The sequence below is a fragment of the Manacus candei genome, unplaced genomic scaffold (assembly GCF_025592945.1).
Source record: "Manacus candei isolate 608988 ecotype Guabito, Panama unplaced genomic scaffold, ASM2559294v1 h1tg000159l, whole genome shotgun sequence".
Lineage (NCBI taxonomy): Eukaryota > Metazoa > Chordata > Aves > Passeriformes > Pipridae > Manacus > Manacus candei.
In genome coordinates this window covers 5215491-5238128 of record NW_026138207.1, presented here as the reverse complement: position 1 = coordinate 5238128, position 22638 = coordinate 5215491, and the positions used below count along the sequence as shown (strand labels likewise).

At 38.0% G+C, this 22638-nt stretch overlaps 1 protein-coding gene across 4 annotated transcripts in view; it reads right to left on the bottom strand.

The window, feature by feature from the left end:
• Positions 1 to 2468: 2468 nt before the first annotated feature.
• Positions 2469 to 22638, bottom strand: part of UXS1 (UDP-glucuronate decarboxylase 1) — a 55726-nt gene continuing 35556 nt past the window's right edge. For all 4 annotated transcript variants that reach the window (XM_051772768.1, XM_051772771.1, XM_051772769.1 and 1 more), the window contains 9 exons: positions 20957 to 21061; positions 19572 to 19631; positions 19154 to 19275; positions 13840 to 13959; positions 9657 to 9700; positions 8608 to 8668; positions 7175 to 7232; positions 4680 to 4783; positions 2469 to 3285 (listed from right to left, as the gene is read on the bottom strand). In XM_051772768.1, coding sequence (XP_051628728.1) covers positions 3154 to 3285; positions 4680 to 4783; positions 7175 to 7232; positions 8608 to 8668; positions 9657 to 9700; positions 13840 to 13959; positions 19154 to 19275; positions 19572 to 19631; positions 20957 to 21061 — 806 coding nt within the window. In that variant the 3' untranslated portion in view covers positions 2469 to 3153. The remainder of the gene's footprint in view (positions 3286 to 4679; positions 4784 to 7174; positions 7233 to 8607; positions 8669 to 9656; positions 9701 to 13839; positions 13960 to 19153; positions 19276 to 19571; positions 19632 to 20956; positions 21062 to 22638) is intronic.

Sequence of the window (22638 nt, the reverse complement as noted above, 5' to 3'; positions counted from 1 at the left end):
AAAAAAAAATAAAATCCAACTGTGGATCTCATGCTTTAATAACTTTCAGCAGCAAGAGTGGTCCTTCTTGTGAGGTTCAAGGAATCCACAGCAGTGGGTGCCTTGCACATCTCTCATTCTAGAAGGCTGATCTCATGCACCAGCACCAAGCTGGCCAGTTCGCTCTGCCACATTGTGTATTTCCTACTGAGAGTGGAGAACTTCCATCTAACACCAGCTGAGCTGCCCATTCATACACATCACTGTGACTAAATAGGCATCTCAGTTTGGTCATGTTAGTTCTACTTTGTGTGCCTGACCAGATGACAGCAGAAAATTCCAATTCTCAAATTTTTGGGAAAAAACCCACATCTCAGCTTAATTTATTCCCAAGTCCTGTATTTCTAAGCTTTCAGTGTTATATTCTTACTGCCCTCCATCAAAAATGGTTCTTCTGGAGAGGCAGCAGCTGTTTCTTACCTGTGTTTCCCAGCAAACTTGATGCCTCTTTCTTCTAGCTAGATATGTAACCCCAGATGGGAGCAGAGAGCACCAACAAAACTTCAAATTACCCCTGACTTTCAGTCCAAAGCACCATCAGACTCTGTTCTAAAATGATTCGTGCCTTTTAAATCAGCTAGAAGGCCAGTCACTGGCTTCAAAACCTAAGGACAACAGCTGCCTCAGCTGCTGTTTCTGGAGGATAGTATGTTGAAAGAATATAGGAGCTGAACCTGGAACTTCTGAAACAAAAACTAGGAACAGTACAAGGAAAGTAGGAAAACCACAGTCTTGTCACTCAGGCCCAGTGGGAAGCATGAGACACACACACAGATGGGTTGTACTGGTACCAGCCATTTGCCCTCTCTCGAATTTGCTCCTTTTATGAAGGAGCTGTGAAGTAACCTAAAAAGCTTTTAAATCCTTCTCTGTTGTATCTAAAGCTTCAGACTTCCCGGGGGATTTTTTTTTAGAAATGCATTTTGTGCTAGTCTCCAGAAGCATGCTTGTGCCTGTACAAGTTTACATATTTTGTACTGAAGTCACTGGATTAAATGAAAAACAGACCTGAAAGAAACAGCTGGTACCCACAGCTCCCACTTACTCTACATGACTGCTCTAAAAGCTGAACCAGGGCTGCACCCTTGTGTCCTACCTCTTCATAGATGCTTTGGCATCCAATGGCACAATTTGTATGAGGAGTGAAACATCTTCCCCCAAATATAATCTAGAGTTTAAGAGTTAAACCCACCATGCTGGGAACTGATTAACAGTTCTCTCCACAGAACTATTAAAGAAGGGGGCACTACTTTCACATAAATCCAGCTGTGGCTTTGAGCATAATGAGAGGCTATGCTTTGTGGGTGTATCAGTAATGACAGGTTAGACACATCTGGAGCACGCATACCATGGTGTACTTTGCAGGCAATTTAATATGGAATAAACGTCCAGATCAAGAAAAAGGTTTCAAACAAAAAAGCACATCCCAAGCTGCTCAGCTGTGAAAAGATGGAGGCAATGCATACTACCTAAATTCCACCTCTGAGGCAAGACAGGAAAATGCACCCTGGCTCTCCATCTTAGTTGTATGGCAGATTTCCAATGGACGAAAACGTGCGCTTGTGAGCAAGGAAAAACCCCTTTTGTTTTAAAAGGATCCCTGCAGCCCCACTCCAGGCAGGGCACACCAATGAACACAGCAGCCTCATCATTGCTGGAGTCACTGGGAACTTTACCAGACAGAGTGGATGGGCCTCCAATTCTTGAAAGCACCATGAGGCTCTGGTGGATGGCACACTCAGACAAAGGGGCCTAAAGCCACACTGCTCTCAGAGTCTTCTCTGGGTCTGGGCATAACCTCATCACTACAAGTTAATTCCCACTTTGACCACCAACCTAAAGATACTCAAAAGTTAATAAAACCATCAAGCTTTAATGAGATAAAGTCAAGTCACTTTGCTTGATGAGATTTAGGATTTTCAATTTTGAGTGGCACTAAGCCAAGACACCTTTTAAAAACTCTCTGCCAATCTCCCCTCCTAGATATTCAGTATTACATAATGAAAATAAAGGAGAACTATTGAAAATAAGGGGAATCAGAATTTTTTTGCTTGGCCTTTTTTTTTTTTTGTTAGGATGACAGGCAATGTTATCAAAGTTGAAAGCATTTACTGGCAATTCAGTAACTGCTTAAAATAGAAACACTTTCTCAGTGTTTCCTCAGGGAGGCTGAAGTTGAACTCCATGGTTTAAAGAAAATCTTATACTCCTGCATCACTATCAACTACCTGAAGTGGAATAAATCATGATGTTTTTGTCCAATCTATTTCAACAGACATCCTGCAGCCCTTACAATACATCTATTAAGAGACAAGCAATGAAAGACCAAAGTGACTAACTTTGAGCGAATTATTTACAGACTGTTACTTTATAATTAATACACAATAAATCCACAGATGTGCCCACAGTGAAACTTTGAAACTAGTAAATAGAAGTTTCAATATTTTATTAAAATAGCATATTCAACCACTGTAACCAATAATACATTAACTTTATTCCCAGAGTATGCACAACACAGTAGTGATTCAAAATATCCTTATCCATGGTAATCAATGAAAATATCTAAAATTCAAGTGTACAACTAAAACTAAACCTTTGAAAAAATCTCTCAAGAATACATAAAGCTCTCATAAAGAATTCTTTTAAACTCCTCTATATGCAGATGTCAGTGTCTCTCACCTGACAATACCATTAGCTTTTTTCATATGCATAGTAGAACATCTCATATTTTATAGTACCCATTTTATAAATAAATTGGCATTTTCCATCCCATTTGTGTTTATCATCAGCTTCACAAAGAAACCAGTAAATAAAACTGTCAAGGACAGTCACAACAAAATGATCTCACATCAAGATATAAAACTTGAAGATACTAAAAGATGCTTCTACTCTATTTTACATAAAAAGACAGATTTAAAAAGTGCAAGGCAAGATTTGCAGGGAAAGGGAATATTTGTTTGTTATTTTTAGGCACATCCACTTCTTTAAAGCAAGCTTCAGAATGAAATTCCAGTTCGTTCTTCATGATACCTGTTTCAAAGTCTCTCTCAAAAAAAAAAAAAAATTACATCCGTCAAATGTCAAGCAGGGAATTTCCTGTCCAACGAATAGTCTTCAGTTGTGTCTTGTTCTTCCTTTTTTCATCCTTGCAGGTTTTGGTTTGGGAATATACTGATTGTTCGCCTGGTACTCAAGTTCTTTACGGAAGTAATGAATTGCTTTATTCAAACCTTCTTCCAATGGGACCTGTTCCCAAAAGGGAGGAGAGAATCATATATCTCTAAGTTCACATCAGCTCATTTCTCAACAGTGTATTTTTAATACAGCTGTCACAAGGCAGACAGGGAGTCTCTTAGCCAATGTAAGTATTAACAGCACCACATACTGGTTACATCTCCACACTGCTGATGAATCTGAGCTTTTAAACAGCAGATATATTTTCTGACATAGTAAGTCGAAAACGCAACAATTTTAGATCTCGCACATACTTATGATTGGTCTGTTTAGTATCAAAACAGACATACATAATTCTCCTTTTAATTCCTAATACATTGAAAGAGACAAACACATAGCATTTAAGCCCCTTGTATTTTTAAGGATTAAAGATCCTCTTTCACAGAATGGTATCAAGCTGGCATCCAGTATCTCATTTGATATTCTTAAATCCTATACAAATAATTGTAATTCTACAAATTGTGATGTTTAAATATAGGCATAGAATATGGAGACAGGAACAACAGAAATACAAGTACTCCACTTTTCTCTGGAGCCATATGCTGGCATGCTTGCTGATACCATCCCCAATACAGGAGGATATAAACAGCAGCACAAAAAGCTGCTTGCCTTGCTGTACCAACACTGCACTGCTACTTCGCAGTAAGTTTTGTTACTGGCTGTGCCAAACACAGAAGGCCAGAAGTACAAAAGTCAACTGTTTTAAACTTTTTGTGATTGCAACCCTTGCCATCATCCTTGTGCTTTCAGGCATGGTCTATTAATATTGTGTGTCTCTGTGAATCCTTTCAGAAGAGTCTGGATCCACCTTTTTCCATAAGGTTTACATTTACTATGTAGGTTCACATATCCTGGAATGATTTTTGTCTGCAAAACAAACCACTGTGCTAGCTAGAATGGGGAGTTGGTTAAGAAAGTTACAGTTTTTCTGGGGATTAGGCAGACCTTACCTCCCCAAACCAACCAGCTCTTATCATCAGTGACAGGAATGAGGACTGCAGTAACAAGAGCAAACCCACTAGCTCTGGGTTTGGTAACATAGGTAACTATGTACCATGTATTTCAAAGGATAAAAGAAAGGTAAACATTTCATAATACACAAGTGAAAAAGTTAAAATGTGTATCCCAACAATGTTTCTTTTTCCTACTGAAGACTATTACAAATGCTAATGCTAATCTGCTCTTCTGGATGGCACAGGCCATACAATCTTACCAAGTAATTCCTGAATTGTGAGCTCGTGAGCTAGGGCAACAGATGAGGGACAGTCTTCTAAAAAACTGTCCAGGAGATTGTGTTAGGCAGATATTCTGATAAGGGAAATGTATCATTATCATGTAGCTCTCCCTCAGCGTCATCTGCCTCTCTGTGCTTTTGCACACAGCAACAGTAATTCATCTGTACATACCACAGGCTCCCAGCCAAGCAGTAACTTGGCTTTTCTGATGTCAGGTTTTCGTTTCTGAGGGTCATCTTGTGCTTCTGAGAGAAACTGGATTTCACTCCCACTGCCTATTAAACAAGAAACTGTGAATTAACATTTGCAATTCACTGTGCTTTGCATTTACATCTTGCCTACCAATTTCAGCAGTAGGTCTTTCTGCAGCTTTCTGCTTCGTGATTCTATCACCGAAATGCTTTGCACAGACACAGCTGCACTGCATGCAACAGCTGGGTGAACCACCTGTCCCACAGCAACATGGATTCACAAAGCATTTCATAAAGACTTCAGCATGGATTCACAAAAATTAAGTTATGCTTGACCAGTCTAATAACCTCCCGTGATGAAATGACTGCTTCAGTAGCAAAGGGCAGAGCAGTGGATATCATCTACCTTGACTTCAGGGAGGCTTTTGACACTGCCATAACATCCTCATTGAGGGTTGGATGAGCAGACAGTCAAGTGGACTGAAAACTGTCTGCACAGCCAGGCCCAGAGGGTCGTGATCAGTGGCACAAAGTCCAGTTAGAGATTGTAAACTAGTGGTGCACCCCAGGGGTCAACACTGGATTGACACTGATACACCAAGTACTGTGCTGCCATCCAGAGAGACCTCGAGAAAGGAGGCTAGAGAAAAGGCTGACAGAAACTTCATGAAGTTCAACAACAAGTGCAAAGTTTTGAATCTTGGGAGGTACAACCCCAGGCACCAGTACAGGATGGGGGCCAACTAGCCAGAAACCAGTTTGGAAGGAAACGCCGTGGGGGTCCTGGTGGACACAAAACTGAGTATGAGCCAGTCACGTGTGCTTGGCACAAAGAAGACAAATGGTACCCTGGGCTGCAGGAGGAAATGTGCTGTCAGCAAGAGGGAGATGATTTTTCCCACTATTCAGCACTGGTGAGATCCATATGGAAAGCTGGGCCCAGTTCTGGCTCCCCAGTACAAGAGAGACACAGACACATAGACAGAGTCCAACAAAGGGCCACAGAGATGGCGAAAGGGACTGGAGCACCGCTTCTATCGGGAGGGGCTGCAAGAGCTGGGGCCCCTCAGCCTGGAGAAGAGAAGGTTCAGGTACCTGATGGGGGGCAGTAAAGAAGAGGGAGACAGGCTGTTTTCAGTGGTGTCCAGTGACAGGACCAGAGGCAGTGGTCACAAACTGAAACAGAAGGCTCTCTGTGAACATCAGGAAACACTATTTTCCTGTGAGGGTGACCCAGAACTGGCACAGATTGCCCAGGGAGGATGTGAAGTCTCCACCCATCTGGACATGGTCCTGGGCCACTGCAGTAGGCTGCCCTACCTGAGCAGAAGGGTTGGACCAAATGGCCTTCAGAGGTCCTTTCCAACCTCAACCACTCTGTGATTCTGTCAGCACTTTGGCACTGCAAAAGAACTTCAGTTTCTCTTTGCCTATATTCTCCAATCTGATTTAAATAACCAACATAGCACTGGCTTTTCCTCATGACAATACATGGAAACAGAACAATTTCTCTAACCATATCTAGCAAATATTATACATGCCATGTTACTGTGGAATTTTATGGATGCAGAACTAAACTGCCTCTCTGGGTGGACTGGAACAGATCAAGGTGTTTGGGAAGAAACAGACAAATGGAGGTGATAATTAATCTATATACTTGATAGGTTTGGTGCTGTGATTTTTCAATTTCCTTCCTTGATCTGTGGATTCGCAGAAGTTTTCTGGAGGGAACAGTCCTCTCTTAGAAACACCAGATGCATCAGCTTCTGTACTGTATGTTTGAACTCAACTTCTTCACATCTATCAGAAGTACTTCTGGAATCTACAGACTAAAAACCTGTGGCTAATGGCAGCAGTATGTTTCATCTCATTGGGAAGCCATCCTAGAAGATGAAGCACAACCATTTGCTTCCATTCCTGAGAGCTCTGATTTGTTACAGGTATCAGAGCAAGAATGAAGAGGAAGCCACAGTGTTTTCTTTGCAGGTGTGTCAGAATCACTGTTAAATCAGTGAAACGCAGAGAAAGACTGTTGCCACAGCAAGAGATTTTTAATGGTAGTTGAAGGAGCAAAGCCTGCACAATTGTGAAGAACCACCTTGCTGAAGTATCCTTATTGCAGCTAAAGTGTTATGCAAGACATTTTTCATTCATGGGCTTTACATCTCACTTTTCGTGGCAAAACAAAGCTAAAAAATTATCTAAACATTATACAAATTAATGGGTATAGATTGCAGACACACAGAAAATGTATCCATTTGACTCTTCATGCAACATTTTACATGCAACTGAGAGGATCTGGATTTTATTTATATTTAATTATATGATCAGGATACAATAAATGCCTTTAATAAAATTATTAAGAAATACAAAGACCAGTTAGATTATCCACGTTACACACACTAATCAAGAAGTAATCATCTAACAACAATAAGTACTTCGTAAGCTTTACTAAGAATTATTTATCATACTCACCAACAAGTTTTTTAATTAACTGGGCAAACTCTAGGATAGTGTGCTCTTCTGGATTTCCCTACAAACAGAAGAGATATTCACTACAGTAACAATTAAACACCTTACAACATGCTAGACATGAGATGATTCTAGATGAGGCATGTTAAACTCTGAAAAAGCTAATTGTTAAGCTTTATTCCTACTTTGATGAAAAAAAAAGTAACTTTGACAAGCTCCATACACATTAGTAAAGTTACTCTCCATTGTATTTGCCTTGGTAATTCAGTGTATGTATGAAGATGCCCTCAAAAAATCAGTCAGTAAGGAATGGGCAAATGCACCTCAATCACAGCAAAGGCATAGGTCACTCAGCAGCCCACTCAACCACATTATCAGCTGGATTCTGCATCAAGGACTGAGCTGAGTTGAGGACAGATGATATAATGAAGAAGTATCCTAAATTCTCATTTCAGCCAAAGTTAAGAAATCAAACGAATTTAGCCGCAAACAATTGCTTCTGCATAGCTTACATATCAATGCATAAGGACTACTTGCTTTCCCATACCATATTCCTTTTCTTAACATTTTTTTAACCAGTTTGCACGTGAACTCCTGATCAACATTTCAGAACAAAATACTGAAAACCTCCTGCTATAGCATTAGCTGACCTTCACCAGACCCATTTCCCACCATTCCTAGCTCTCCTTGTTTCAAAACTCTTCTTTACTACATCTCATTTCACCTAAAGCTGAACATTCAGATACATATAGATTTAAACATGGAGTTTTCTAGAGACAAAATTTCTATCAGCATCTGGATAGAAACATAGAAATTAACTCACGGCCACAGTAGAAAAGGAAAATCTAGTGAACAACTGCCTTGCAGAGCTAAATATCTGATTTGGGAAAAAGTTGGCATACACAGAAATGACCTGGCATATGCATCCTTTTTCTATTCTTATATCCACTGCTGAGAGCAGGGTGACAACAAATGGAACAGAACAAAAATCCAAGCAATTTGCTAATCAATATTAAAAAACTATATCATAAAATACTATTCCATTTTCCTCTAATCAAGGCTAGTACGAAGTGGTTTATAATTATTTAGATCCAAGTATTCCTTCAGTGCTTTTTTCTATTAAAACCATTCTTTGATCATTTCCTTGTATTTTGCAGTAATTTCTTCCTTTGTATTCTAATTACATAAATCTTTTTGCTAAAACAAATTAAAAACTCCAGCAAGTTTATGTTGTTCTTGGAACTGTAAGATCCCAACATTTAGGGGCTTAATCTTATTTATAAATAGAATATATGGGAGAATACATTCTTCATAATGGAAAGACTTTTTTTGCTCCATTTATTTTTTCTAGAAATCAGTATCAGTGAAAAGGAAAAAAGTGGAGGTGATCTTGACCACTGCACAGTAACACAGCAGAGTGGAGCTCTCATACTCACCAAATTGACAGGACTGCTGACATTGCTGTTCATCAATGCCACCAACCCATTGACAAGATCACTGAAAAAAAAGGAAGAACAGACTGAGAGAATTTCCACTTCTCTATAAATAATATTAGTGTCAAAAAGGAGAGCTGCCTCCTCAGAACTTCAGTAAAGCAGATCAGACAGCTGAGGAATGCAGTAATCATATTTACTGCAATGGGTGCACATTTACTCAAGCCTTTGTTACTACTAAATGAATGTTTCCTCTTTCCTCCAGTACTCAAGCATATTTAGAGGCAGACTTCCAACACACTTCAAACAGAGTAGAGCAAGTTGCAATTCAGAGGCACATGACACCACCACCTGCTTTGCAGCCTGTTGTTTGAATTGTCTTTTCATTTTCAGAAATTCTTAAACCAAACTTCTTAAACCAAGTTTGTTAAAACCCAGTATTTTGGTGTTACCTTCCTCTAGCAAAATAACCCAAAGTTATTTTGGATTATCAGCAACAAACTTAGAAGTTTGGTCCTGACACAGAAACCCAGATCCCTTCCACTATGACTTATGATCAGGCTACTTTGTCCTGATGGGGTTTCTGCAACATCAATTATCACTGTTATTAATTTCAGCAGAGGAAAAGAATATTTCTAAGTGGAGAATGATTAAAACAACCCAGTAGCCCAGTCTGTTTTTTTTCATTTTCTTTTTAGTTTTTTTCTTCTTGTGTGCACAGTTTGCACATCAACCACAGCAGTCCCAAAGACACAAGGTGGCAGCACTGCATTAAAATGCAAGGAGTGACAAACTGCTCAGCATTTAAAACTTGCCTATCTGTTACTTGTGTCTTGAAGGGAAGAATGCATTAATATCTCAATTAAAAGTTCTAAACCAACTAATGTTTTATTTTTTCATACTTCTATAAATCTCTGTGTCTCTCTTCTGAAAGTAAAGCTGGTCTAAGAATGAACATAATCTTTTTGACTAAGATGAACACATACAAAGCTGGCCAACCTCTGAGAACCATAAAGTACAGTAAATTATCAGCCAGTACAAACAAGGCTTACCTGACATACTGGAAGGCTCTTGTCTGTGTTCCAGGTCCATAGACCTAAAATCATATGGAAAATAGAAAAGTTACATAAACACAGAAGTCCTCTCTAGTTCAATTATCTTTTCCTTACCATTCTAGAAAAACGTCCCAAGAAGAAACACCTGAGACACAAGCTCAGTGTTCCAGAAATATAACAAATTGTGCTTGCAGAGCCTTTGGCAAAGTATCAGTTCTTTCAAGGTCATCTTCCTCTTGGATCTGTCTACAGTAAACATATCCTTAGGCATTTTTTTAATCAGAACTCTGCATGAAGGAAATATTCTCAGGGGTGTAAGACAGAGTGATGCTTTGTCCTCTCCTGGAACACTGAAAGAGGGTTCAGCATGCACTCAGCCAGAAAAGGGCATCAAATATTTAAAGCAAACTTCACACTACTAAGATGTGGTTATGATGAGCAATTTTGATTCACTTGTTAACAACAGCCAGCTTCAGAGAGACCACTAAATGTCAGTGGTCTCTGAAAAATCTGTCAAGAGAAACAGCACTGTGTTTAAAGCAATCAGGCCAAAAAAAAAGTCATGTGGCTATAAAGTATGTAACTCCCACAGTCACCTGCATAGATTTGTATCAAAACCTTAAGAGAGAAAAAAAAGAAAAAGTTTTCTCAGGTTATGTGCTGGTACTTTGGAACAAGTTGTTTAAGTTCAAATGGACAATAAAGTATACTTAAATGCCATATACATAATGGCATTTGATACCATTATTTTTTTTCACAGTTTAACTGTGTGCAGTACTGAAATTCTGAAAGCTGCCAGTGGGCACATTTAAATGGTAAAAACATTTCAGTTTTAACTGGTGACGCACACATCCTACCATCAACCTGCTACAACAGAAAGGCTTTCTGGAAGGACAGAATAGAAAGCATGCTTGTTTTCTGAGAGGACAGAAAGGACAATACAATTGGTGTACAGGCCACCATCGGTCACTTGGTAAGCCTCGTGCTCTCTGAGGCTGACTCAGAGCCAGAAGGAATTCATAATGTAATGAGAAAGATCAGGCATCTAAGAGTTCACCAATAAATGATTTTGAGAGGAATGCACCAGGAGATTACACTGACAGCATGATGGTTTCCCAAATAAATAGGAAGCAGATTTTACGTATTTATTCCTGCTTGTTTACTTTTAGCTTGTGGGATAAGTTTTACAGAACAAAGTAATTTAAGAACTAAGTAATTTGTGTGTGATTTCTGCAAAGTCATTCATGTGGCTATCTTTCCCACCTGCAGGCAGTGGCTGGAAAATACAATATAGTTTCCACCTTCCAATATGGTGGAATAATACCTCCCTTAATATCTCCCAATTTCTCCTAATAAATCCTTCCTTTACAATAATATAAAGCAACAATTGTCATGTTCGCATCGGCTATAACTCTACAAATTTACAGTAGTTTTCTCAAGAGATTATTTGCTCCATTTGAACAATTACTTTGAACTAAGAGACTGAACACATTCAGTTTCGAAAGAGGTCAACACACTTGGTATTCCTTTCAGCCAAATTCTGTGATGATACAAGGGTGACATTTTTTTAGGTCTCAGCCACTACTTATTGCTCATAACTCATTTCATCTGACCTGGTCAGCTAAACAACTCTCTCCTTAGTTCTTTTCTCATATTAATTTTCAACATCAGCCACTTATTGCCTACAGAGCAGTGATGTTGGGTAAATATTCTAATTTAACCTCTATTACAAGTACATTCTTGCTAAACTTCACACAGTATAGCGGCTATAAAAATAAAATAAAAATAAAGCTTTCAGTATTCCCTCCCATAGAAAAGCACTGACTCCAGACTTCTCTTACTGATGTTCTGAAATATCCCATGGATTTTATGTTTCAAAGCAAGATAACTGTTTCATATTTAGTAAGGCTTCACAAAACTTCCAGTTAGTGTTCTTACTCTGTTCTTCTCATAAAAATTACAGTCCTACTGTCAATAAAAGTTGAGAAACTATGCAAGAATGAAAAAAAATTTGAGAGTCCAAGAATGGCACCTATATGCACTGGGGACCAAACCTAAAAAATGGGAGTACCTTCTGATCCTGTGTAAGCAAGGTAAATTTTCTAAACAGCATTTAGAGGCTCAGACTTTAATGCACAAAGAAGCCATCTTGGGAACATATGACACCGACAAGCCAGCATATGGTTACACTCATATTTTGATACCAGAAGGCCCTACAAGGATCAAAACAGTCAAAATAAGAAGCTCCATCCTCTTGTCTGCTTCTATTTGTTTAGTGTCTTGCAGGTTTGGGGAGATGCCTGGGTAAGAAAATTAAACTCTTTCTGCAGGAATTTAAGTGCCCTTATTTTATGTTCTGAATGGAAGAAAGCATTGAACCCCCACATTTGTGCAATTAGCCTACACAGAGCTGAAGAGACTCCTATCAGGGACTAGGCAAGCTGGGCTCACTGGTTTATTCAGCTACCTAAGACTAAGCCCTGGCATCTGCAGTCTTAATGCTGACATATGACAGATTAAATGTCATATGCCCTAGTAAACACTGGCTATTAAGTCACAGTCAGTATCACACAATTGCTACCACACACTGAGCACTGACAGTGCTTTCTACAAAACTAGTAAAACTCTGCAGAAAAAGCAAATCTTTAGGAGAAGTGGTGAACACAGCATTACTACATGCTTGTTACTCTGAAATAACCACAAGCCTAAACCAGAAATTTAGAAATGGCTAGGAACAACAAAGTAGATTCATTACTGATGAGATTAAAAACAGTATCGAATTGCCTAAGTTATCACTCACTGAAAAAAACAGCAAGCAAATTCTGACCTGCAGACAAGACCAATTTTTCAGAAGTTTCAGTGTACTTAAGTCAGATGATGTGCACTGTTTTGCAGAACATACAGAATTTGAACTCCTTTATTTTCCTTCTTCTGTAAAGAGTTCTGGATTTCACTCTGTCGGTAAGGTAGTATCTACTACCCAAGTTTTGCAGGGGATAGCCATACTTTGGCATATAATTTGAGAAAGACTGAAGTTAGGGGAGATCTACCACAGGACACCAAACTTTATCTTGCTTGGGTATGACTTATTCCCCTGGTCTATACTCTTCAATGCTCTGCCCAGTTTCAGATTTTGTTCTACAAGAATTACAGTAGTTGGAGTTGCCACAAAACTTTCATCCTTTTTCTTTTTGGATTGTCTGCTCCTTCTTAGAGAAATTCCTGACTGATCTATTTCATAATCTTCAACAGAACAAATGCTGTCTTAATCTCAAGATAGTTGCCCTGTGGAGGTACTTAGCAACACCTTTAGTTATTTGGCAGAAGCCATTGACTATGATTTCCTGGCACTTCACTCTTCTAACCTAAGCAATAGTAACAAATATTTGTATGATATTTCTGTTGTATGCCACATAAACTGTAAATGTTTCCATAAACTCATAACTGATCTCAGATTCCAAACTACTTCTCCCTATTTCAGGTCAGGCAGGGCCTGTACTGCTAAATTATCAGCAGCATCTTTGGCAGAGTATTGGCCTGTGCCAGCTCTGGCTCTCTCAGAGTTGTGACTTTGCTTAAGCATAATCAAGAGCCATTCACAGCAGTTGGATGTGGCAACTTGTTTTGGCAGGAAAATGTAGCTGTATAGAAGTGGATCATGCCACAACATTTTGTCAATGGTAACAAAAACCAGCCTTGGATGGTTTTATTTACTAATACGTGATGTAGCCTGAAGGCCTTTAACATTACAATACACATGGAAAATTTGGGCTGAACTCCAAGCTTGCAAAAAGACATTTAGATGCCTAGCTTCCAGAAAGGGTTTAGAATAAGTTCCTCTAGAGGAATAAGTACCAAAACAGGATTCTGTAAGCCTTGCCATGCCATGCCCCCATATAAGAGTTGTGAGACAGATAAATATTCAAGTTCAGGATGACTAAAATGCTTGTGCAGATTGCATCTGGTAGCCTTGTTTCTTTCTGGGAAAGGAACGTCAACACCATCAACAGAGCACATTGTCACATACATAATTCTATACATTTGGTACACTGAAAGACTAAATGTTTGAGGGGTTTTCTAAAATCTATCAGTGTTTTCTAAAATCTATCCTCGTTCACAGCACATGCAGACAGGATATAAAGATGAATGGTTCTTCCTATCAGCAAGAGTCATTACTTACTGTTAGTGGTTCTCCCTGGAGAGCTTGTAGGATAAAATTACTGACAACTCTTCCATCATTCATATGCATTCGAGGACCAAAGGTATTGAAAATTCTGGCAACCCTCACTTCAACTCCTTCCTGTAGGCAAAGAAAAAAGAATTCTTACTTCCTTAATAAATGTGTCTTTCTCCCTAAAAGTGAAAATTAACTCTTTCTTGTCCAAAAACTTTCTTAAGAATCCCTTTTTCAGCTTTAACATGCATTGTTTTCTAATCATGAAATACTTCTAATCCTGCTGAAAAAGGTAGTGCATACAGCAAGGTAATTTTACTAGTTCTCCGTATTTATAACGCAAATCTAAATCAGTGACAGAACAGCTCAAGAATTCAGCACATGCATTTGCTTCCAAGAAGAACTTGAAGATTTTTCAATAATACCCTTCCAATAACAAGTTAGTTCACCTGGGCCTTACCTACTTTTTTTTGCACATATGAAGTCTCACAAACACCAGATATAGTACCAAGGTAGCATTTCCATAGATTAGAAAAGTTGAATATGTCAGATAAGCATCATTAAGAAGGACATAAAATTAGTGTCTTTGTAACCACAGTCACAATGTTTCTTAGCATCCTTCTTATTAGGCTGTGTAAATGCATGCATTACAAGCCAAGTCTCTTAAATGGCTTGGTTTTTACCAAGAAACTTTTCTATCATTTCCAAAGTCTTTTCTACAGAATATTTTGCAAATCTTCAAAGCAAAATGCAACAAATATGTGAAATTTGAAACTTTCCAGATACAGCATTTTAACACTGAAAGTAATCTCTCTCTAGATAGTTTCTGTTTACTGACACATTCATTTGGACAAGCCGTGGTTCATGATAAAGCCTACAAGAAGGACGTTTGTGCCTTGTGAGCTACAACACGCACTTGGCTACTGCTGTGTTCAGAGCAACATGGTATCCTGTAAGAAGACAGATGCCAAAGACTGACAGTCACATGTCAGGGAGGAAGATGCCAACTTCAGCACGAGCCTAAGCATCCTCTTCATATTACCTGGTCCTCCCACCTCCCAGGAAAAGACATCCTTGTATCAGTTACAGGAAATAATTTTTTGAAGTGCTGATTCAACTTCATGTACAAGTGACACTTGAAGGAAAACGTGATCTTCTCTCTTGGGTCTCCAAGTGATTCATAAACAAATGAATCCTCAAAGATGCTTTGTGAAAGCAATAGCATTAGCTTTTCACAGGTGAGAGTGAGAGGCAAAAAGCACATTTAACACCTCAGCTATTATCTGGTGTTGAGAAAGTGGAAATACCAAGTAGTATAGCTAAAGCCCAACACCTCCCAGCATCGAGAAGGCCAAAGAACATTCAGTTCTGTTTAACTGCAGGTAAAGATTCGTCTGTCATTATCAAATGTTGTTTACACTTGCAACTAAATTGTAATCTAACAGTAACCAGGGAGGTAACTTGTGCCACAGGAAAAGCTACACTCCTTGCCACATAACAAGCTTGTATCCCCAACAGAGCCAAAAAACATAATCTCACAACATCCACTTGGCGCTGTTGAAACCCTGAAAAGATCAGAAGTCCTTTTCCATGCAAAATGCACCAAGTTGGGAACATACTCTTTATTTCCTGTTAGCTAAAAAACTACAGCAGTGTAACACTTCAAACATATACTTCTAGCAGCATATTACAGAGCCATTCTGCAAACCTTCACTGTATCTGGAAAGACATACTGTGATAGAGTGGCTCCTTCTTTTGTTTTACCCAGCACTCTATCTTAAATAGGACACTGACTCCTTCAGGAAGGGATTGTATTTCATGTGGGCTTTCCAGATATTGCCACTAATAACAGGTATAGAAAATAAGGCACTTAGACGCTAGTATTCAAGATAAAAATAACTCATTAAACAATGCTGACAAAAAAAGGCTCTCTTGTTCTGCACAAGCTATAGTAGCAGCCTTGTTTTCCAGTATTGGCTGGAAACTAGCAAAGGATGTAGAAAAGAAAAACAACACGTTCTCTATAGGCACTTACTCAGTCACAATTAATCCATTATTTCTTCTCCCTTCTATTTATTCTCCTCACTCCTCTGTAATGTTGTCTTTTAAAATCAGTATCTTTTTATTCATAGTGTCACCTGGCAAAGCTTTTCTCTGCAGCCTACTGCTTTGAAAAATCTATTTTCTATGCAGTTGAATTTTCATTTGTGCCTTTAAAACTGCGTTCTATCTTCTCAAAAGAAACTCTTGCACAGACAAAGAGATTTTGGAGCCAATTACTTAAAAATTGTCCTATATTTCCTTTAGACGTTTGATGAACACCTATCTCCTTTGCAGTGATCCTTTTAGTATGTTGAATAACTCTCCTCCTTTTTGTATTAATTGCCTGTGAATACTTATACTATGTTCTTACCTATGTCCAGTCACTCTGAGTATTAACAACATGTAACAATGACTACTTCCACAATATTCCCACTAGCAAAGTTACTCCTGGATGCAGCACTCCAGGTGGGGTCTCACCAGAGTGGAGTAGAGGGGCAATACATATATCCAAGGAAGACCTTAGTTGCATTCTGAAAACACTGAATATTTTGACAAATGGTGGTATGACCTTATCTAGTAAAACAGAAGTTCTGTAAAGGAGAAAAATCACTAGTTGTGCAATCATATCTCTTCCATACCAAGTCACACACCTGTATACAAAGTTTATGCAAAAAAGCACTTCAGAAGAACAGTGAAGGATCGGCGAGTAACAAAGCTAAGAGTGCAGAATGAAGGAAGCAAATAGATTGACAACCTGTTTTTTATGAGAGTTTCAATAGTATGGCTTCCATCTGGTTAAGGCAGTTGAGTGAACTGAACAAGGTTTTCCAGGAGGGAGTGCTAGCAAGCACTGAAAAAGATGAAGAGAAGGGAATTCTGCAGAAGTTTGAATCAGAGGTCGCAACTCAGTTCTCAGAAGAACAGGGCAAGGAAACTTGAGAAAAGTTCCAGAAGCAAGCACCTCCACTCACACTAAGGAGCAAGGCTGACCTAAGCTTCCATGTGAATTTATGAAGGAAGAGTTGCTCCCAGAAGCCTACAGTAAATATCCCCTTAAACTACATGCTCGAGTGCCTCACAGTGGATAAGATGGACTTGTGTATGTGCTTTGAATTTGTGAGTGCTGCATTTCTGCAGCAAATATTTCACTCCTCACCTCTCCTTGCAATCAGATGCTTAAATATTCCTGAATGCTACTACTACCCTCTGACTCTTTGATAACGACATACTTCCGGGTTTGTTTAAAGACAGCAGTTGTAAACAGGAGAGAAACAGTTGTAAACAGTAAAGAAATGCTTTATTCATAGGGTCAAAAGAAGTGAACAAAAGAACATTGCCAGCAGAAAAGAGTGCACCAAAAAGGTCTTGGTCAGGACAGGCTACTGAGGAACTCTGAGGAACTCTGATAACAGTGAATAGTCATCTTTGGGTAGATTCAAGAACTGCTCTGATTCAAACTGGCTGTCTGGAAGTATAAAGTAAAAGTTTAGTTGTACTTCATATTTTTTTGGAAACACTATTAGGTATTTAAGGTATCTAGCAATGTGCGTAATGATGGACATCTTTGGAAGACATGACAAAAATGCAAATTTAGTTTGCCCATTTCTTCTTTTTATTGAAGTTGGAAATATTTTAGCCTGAAATCCTGCAAATTCTACTGTTTTGGGCTATGTCACTCCTACTGAAAATCCTCTTAAAAGTACAATACCTACTTTCACAGAGGAAATCAGACCTTCCCACTAGCAAAAGGTGTCATTTCCTCCACCAGTAACAGCCTATCATCTAAACATTAACACCCCCCCACCAGCTCAACAGTGTTTCAGAATAAATCTGAACATGAGACAAGCTTGGGTAGACTTCCCTAACCCATAATAAAGTACAAGAAATATATCACAGAGCTGCCCCTAGGACAGAGAGTTCATTTGCATCATGAGTTTTTACTTAATGCATGTGGGCACTGCAGTTCCACCTTACAAATCTTTATTATCCGTTGTAAATCCTGCATAAAATTTATGAAATGCTATCATGACTCTTCCTGTGGTTTTAAGATACAGCCCATGATTTTCAAAATTACCTCCAGTCTTGCCCTTCTAAAAGAATACTGCAGTGTGTACCACAAACCTGTAAAAAATTCAGTGCGCCATAGCACAAGAATTTCTCATAAAAACTGCAATCTTCTTCAACTGCAAATGGATTTCCAGACTGACGAGGAATATTCTGTTACAGTGAAATATCAAAGATGTCATCCTGAACAAGAGCAGTACCACCATATTGGACCTTAAATGATTTAAAAAAGTACAGAGGAGACTGGAACCTCTGCCTTCTCTGTCTGGTAGAGGAGATTAGACAAAATCACTACAATCTCTGTGCTAAAATACCATCACTAAAGTCTTATCACTACAGCTTGATTCTCTTTTCAAGGTTTTTAAAAGTACTTAGTATTTTATAATTTAAACGTTTAAAATTCTACAGAATTTTAATTTTAGAATACTATTTTTGATTTATACTTTTGTATATTAAGGCTGCAAATCAACAAGAAATACTGATACAAGTTTCTTTAGTGTGCCACATTTTCTACTTGAATATCCCCCAGAGATTTTGCAGAACCACAATTAAGCAAGATTCATATACAGGTAAAGAGTCAATGCTGTGTTAGTTTATGATGAGTTTCTATCTGTTGATTATGAAACCCAGGGAAACTGGCACGTATCATTTCACAAATTTTAAACTGCATTTTTATCCTCATGTTACTGTATTTGTCTGAAAAAGCACATCAAATGGCTAAGTATTTATATCTTTCGTTAAGGTCTGTGTTTGTACCTACATGTTTTTACCACTAAAGTGTTTAAAAGTGTTGAAAGTACTTTTTAAAGAATTTCCTCATTTTTACCTGTATATTCTGATTTTGATTATGCTCATTAAATATTCCACATTTATCAGTAATGGCCCTATTCAGCCATATTCACTTCTCAACACAGTAAGGTCGCTTCAGTTTAATCTGTCTAAAAACTATTTATGATACTGAAAGACATATTACACCTATTAAGAAGACTAAAGCACATTTTCTTCAAGAGCACTGCTCATTTGAAAACACGCAACAGATGGGAGCAATAAAACCTTCCCACTAAAGAAAACAAATTTTGCAGCTATAGTATGTGTTCCTACTCAAGACATTCCCTATTGCCTGCCTACTCCTAAATACACATATTACAGTCTTGCCATACTCTAGCCTTCATTAATTACAGAAAAAACACTGAATCTGATACAAGTTTAATACCTGCTTCATGTATGCATAGCACATGGTCTCTGCAACCCGCTTTCCTTCGTCATAGCAGGCTCTTGGACCTATTGGATTCACGTGGCCCCAGTAATCCTCATTCTGAGGGTGAACTTCAGGATCTATGGGGAAAGAAAACCATCTTAAATGAAGATCTATAAAAAGGTGACTTTCAGTAGATCACTCGCGTTATACAATTCAACAGCTTCTCTCTGAACTATGCATTAAAAAGAATCTTACATTTCACACAATTCCTTAGAAGTGCATTCAATTTTGAAGTGTGAGAAGTACATCTGATAAAAAGGCAAGCTAAGACAGTGATGAAAATCTATCATTCCGACATCTGCCAAAATATTTGTAAATACCCTTATATACAGTCATATCTAAAAAGTTCTAAATGTTGTTTTATCCTTCTTACCTCCATATACCTCTGAGGTAGAGGCCAGTAGCAGCCGTGCTCCAACACGTTTAGCTAACCCTAAATTTTGGGCAATCGAGAAAGAAAAACACAATTAAGAGCAAGGGCAAGAATCTTTCAGTCACATTAGTTGGTTCAGTGTGATCCTGTTTTACATGTTTTTAAAGAGAATTTGATTTCACTGGACAGATCTAGCTGTAAATCACATCCATAGCTCACATTCCCAAACTAGAAAACTTAAGAAACAGCAGAGCAGCACCCACATGTGATGTGTTTGCTTCTGGGACTAAAAGTTGCAATGAATCAAGATCCAAGAACTTAATGTATTACAACCTAAATAAAGGTCAAGGAAGCATAAACCAATTAGGAAATTAGGATCTTGAAATAACACACTATATTATGATTGTTTATTATTGATTATTTCTTTACATAGCTTAAGATAAGCTATGTAAAGAAACTGATAGAGAATAACATATTATAGGACAAGAATCAATAATTTCTCTTCTATTATGTCCCTTCAAACTGCCTGGATGATCCTACCCATCACTTGAGATTATCCCTGCACTCTATTTCAATGACTTTCTGGTCTCCAAGTTGGCATGGCAAATCAAAGTATATGCCATTCACCTACGCCATTCTGGTACCTCAATAGCTTCTAAATCACTTAATTCTCTGAATTGTACACTTTGGAGTATCACTCAGATGAGAAACTCAGCTGAGCTAATGCCCAGGAGTTTTTTTGACTCATAACAGCTCTTAGGATCACTGACACACAGATCAAGCTGCAGCATATATCAAATGGATCAAAGATGGAAGGAAAAAGTAGCAAATGCTTGAGGTCTTCTTTTCATAGACCCATTCCCAGCATAAAACCTAACAGACAAAGTCGAAAACATTGCCTTGTAATTATCTAGCATGAAGCCAGACATTAAACATTCTTTCAGAATTTGCTAGCCAAGGCATGCACAAGAGGGTGCAGTTCCACCTAGTTCAACGTTTGCTGTGGCAGAAAGGAACAGTCACTCATGGCAACTATGGGAACATTCCACCGTCACCAAAGTGAAAAGTGCAGTCGTGAACAAAACCCTGCTATAAAATAACACGCTGTTAACTGTTCCTGGGACTTTTATAATTACTGCACACTCCATAGCCAAGTTACAGGCATGAAGTTCTTGTGCTTTGACAGCCAAGTTATCAGTGTTTATCTGTAGATATATTTAAAGGAAAAGTACAAAGACAGTAAAAATATCTCCAACCTTATTTTTCTTAAAGAAACAACTTTTTAAAATGTACAACTTATCTGCTCCATCCTCCCCTCTCCCCAGCAACTCTGTCCAGGTTATATTATTCTAATCAAGTTAAGTAAGAAAAAAAATTCCACTTACCCAGCATGTTTAATGTCCCAATAGTGTTGGTCTTTAATGTTTTTATAGGATTATACATGTAATTTGGAGGAGAAGCAGGAGATGCTAGATGATAGATCTGGTCCACTAGAGAAAAATGGAGGGGGGAGCATTATTATTTTCCCATTAACATATTAAAGGAGATAGCATTAAAGTCAAGAAACAATTAATCCTCTGCATTTCCTAGCACAGGAACTCAACACTTCCTGTATTGCTACCTACAGATAATATGTATAGAAACCTGTTGCAACCATTAGAAAGACTTAATTTTTAGTAAAACAGAACCTAAAGCATAATATATATCTCAACACTGCTGACAAGATACAGATGACTGTGTTGGTGTTCACACTTTCCACTTGTAAAAACTTTACTTATGAGTATGTCAGAAATGTTTAGAAGTTGCAAAACTATTTGCAACAATCTGTTACCCTCAAGTTTTTAAGTGACTACAAGCTTCAGAATATTTTCTGAAATGGAATTTGATGCAAAAAATGGTAGAAATATTTTTGTAATACCATGAGGAACCATTTGGAAAAATAAATATTGTATTTTTATTCCTAAACCATTTGTCAATGAAATATTAATGGGGTTTGTATCATATTTATATATTAAATATATATGGCAAGAAACAGGCATGTAACTTTTGTCCTTTTTTCCCTATGATGATGACCTATGTTCTATGCTATGCTTTGGATAATACAGCATTTTAGCTTTAATTAAGAAAACACACACACAAACCAGAAGCCAACACAGAGATTTCAGTGCCCCTCCACTCCCTGTTATGAAATATAATTAACCTACACAAGTCAAAATTCATTGTCTGAGATAGGAATGCAAAGGTTGAAGACACTACAGGGAAACAAGGATTTTTTGTTCAACTATAATGAAAACAAAGCAGTGAAAATTTTCACAGTATTCGACATTCAAAAGCTCAACCTGCAATCTGTTCATAACATGACTGTTGTAAATATGTAAATGTCTTTCTGTCCTCTATGTAACATGAATAACAGCCAGCCAGAACTATGTGAAAAAACAGCTATGGATAAGTGAATGCAAAGAAAAAAAATTACACATAAGATCAAATGAGATAGTGATGTTTAAGAAAAACAAATTCCCTACACCAAGGTCAACCAAGAAAAGCAATCAAAAGGTGATGAATTAGAATGGCAGGACAAAAGAGAGAGAAAATAATTCCTTCTCTGTATTTCAAAAGAAAAGTAGTGAGGTTTTTTTTTAAGAAGACTCAGCACTGTAACCTGACAGAACCCAGAAAAGTCAAGGCCAGGTGCTATTCTGACAGAAGAAAATACTGCATGGCATAAGGCTGTCTTGCCCTAGAACAGAACACCATTGGTCAAACAAATGTTTTTTCCTTTTAATTATTTCCTTAGGTGTTTTATTATTAACGAGCAGTAGCAAATCACAACATTAAAAAATAAAGCTGTATTTTGACCACATATTGATTTCTCTCATCCCTCTGTTGGGTTTAACTTTCACAGTATCTGTGACACAATGAATGTTTTTCTCCAGTTTTAAATGAATTTTACTACTAAAAACAGGGTAGAAGCATCCTTGACTTTCAAATGAACATTTTTTTTCTTTTTCTCCATTTAAATATAACTATACTTGCTTACACAACACAAGCTGTATATGAGTTACATCTA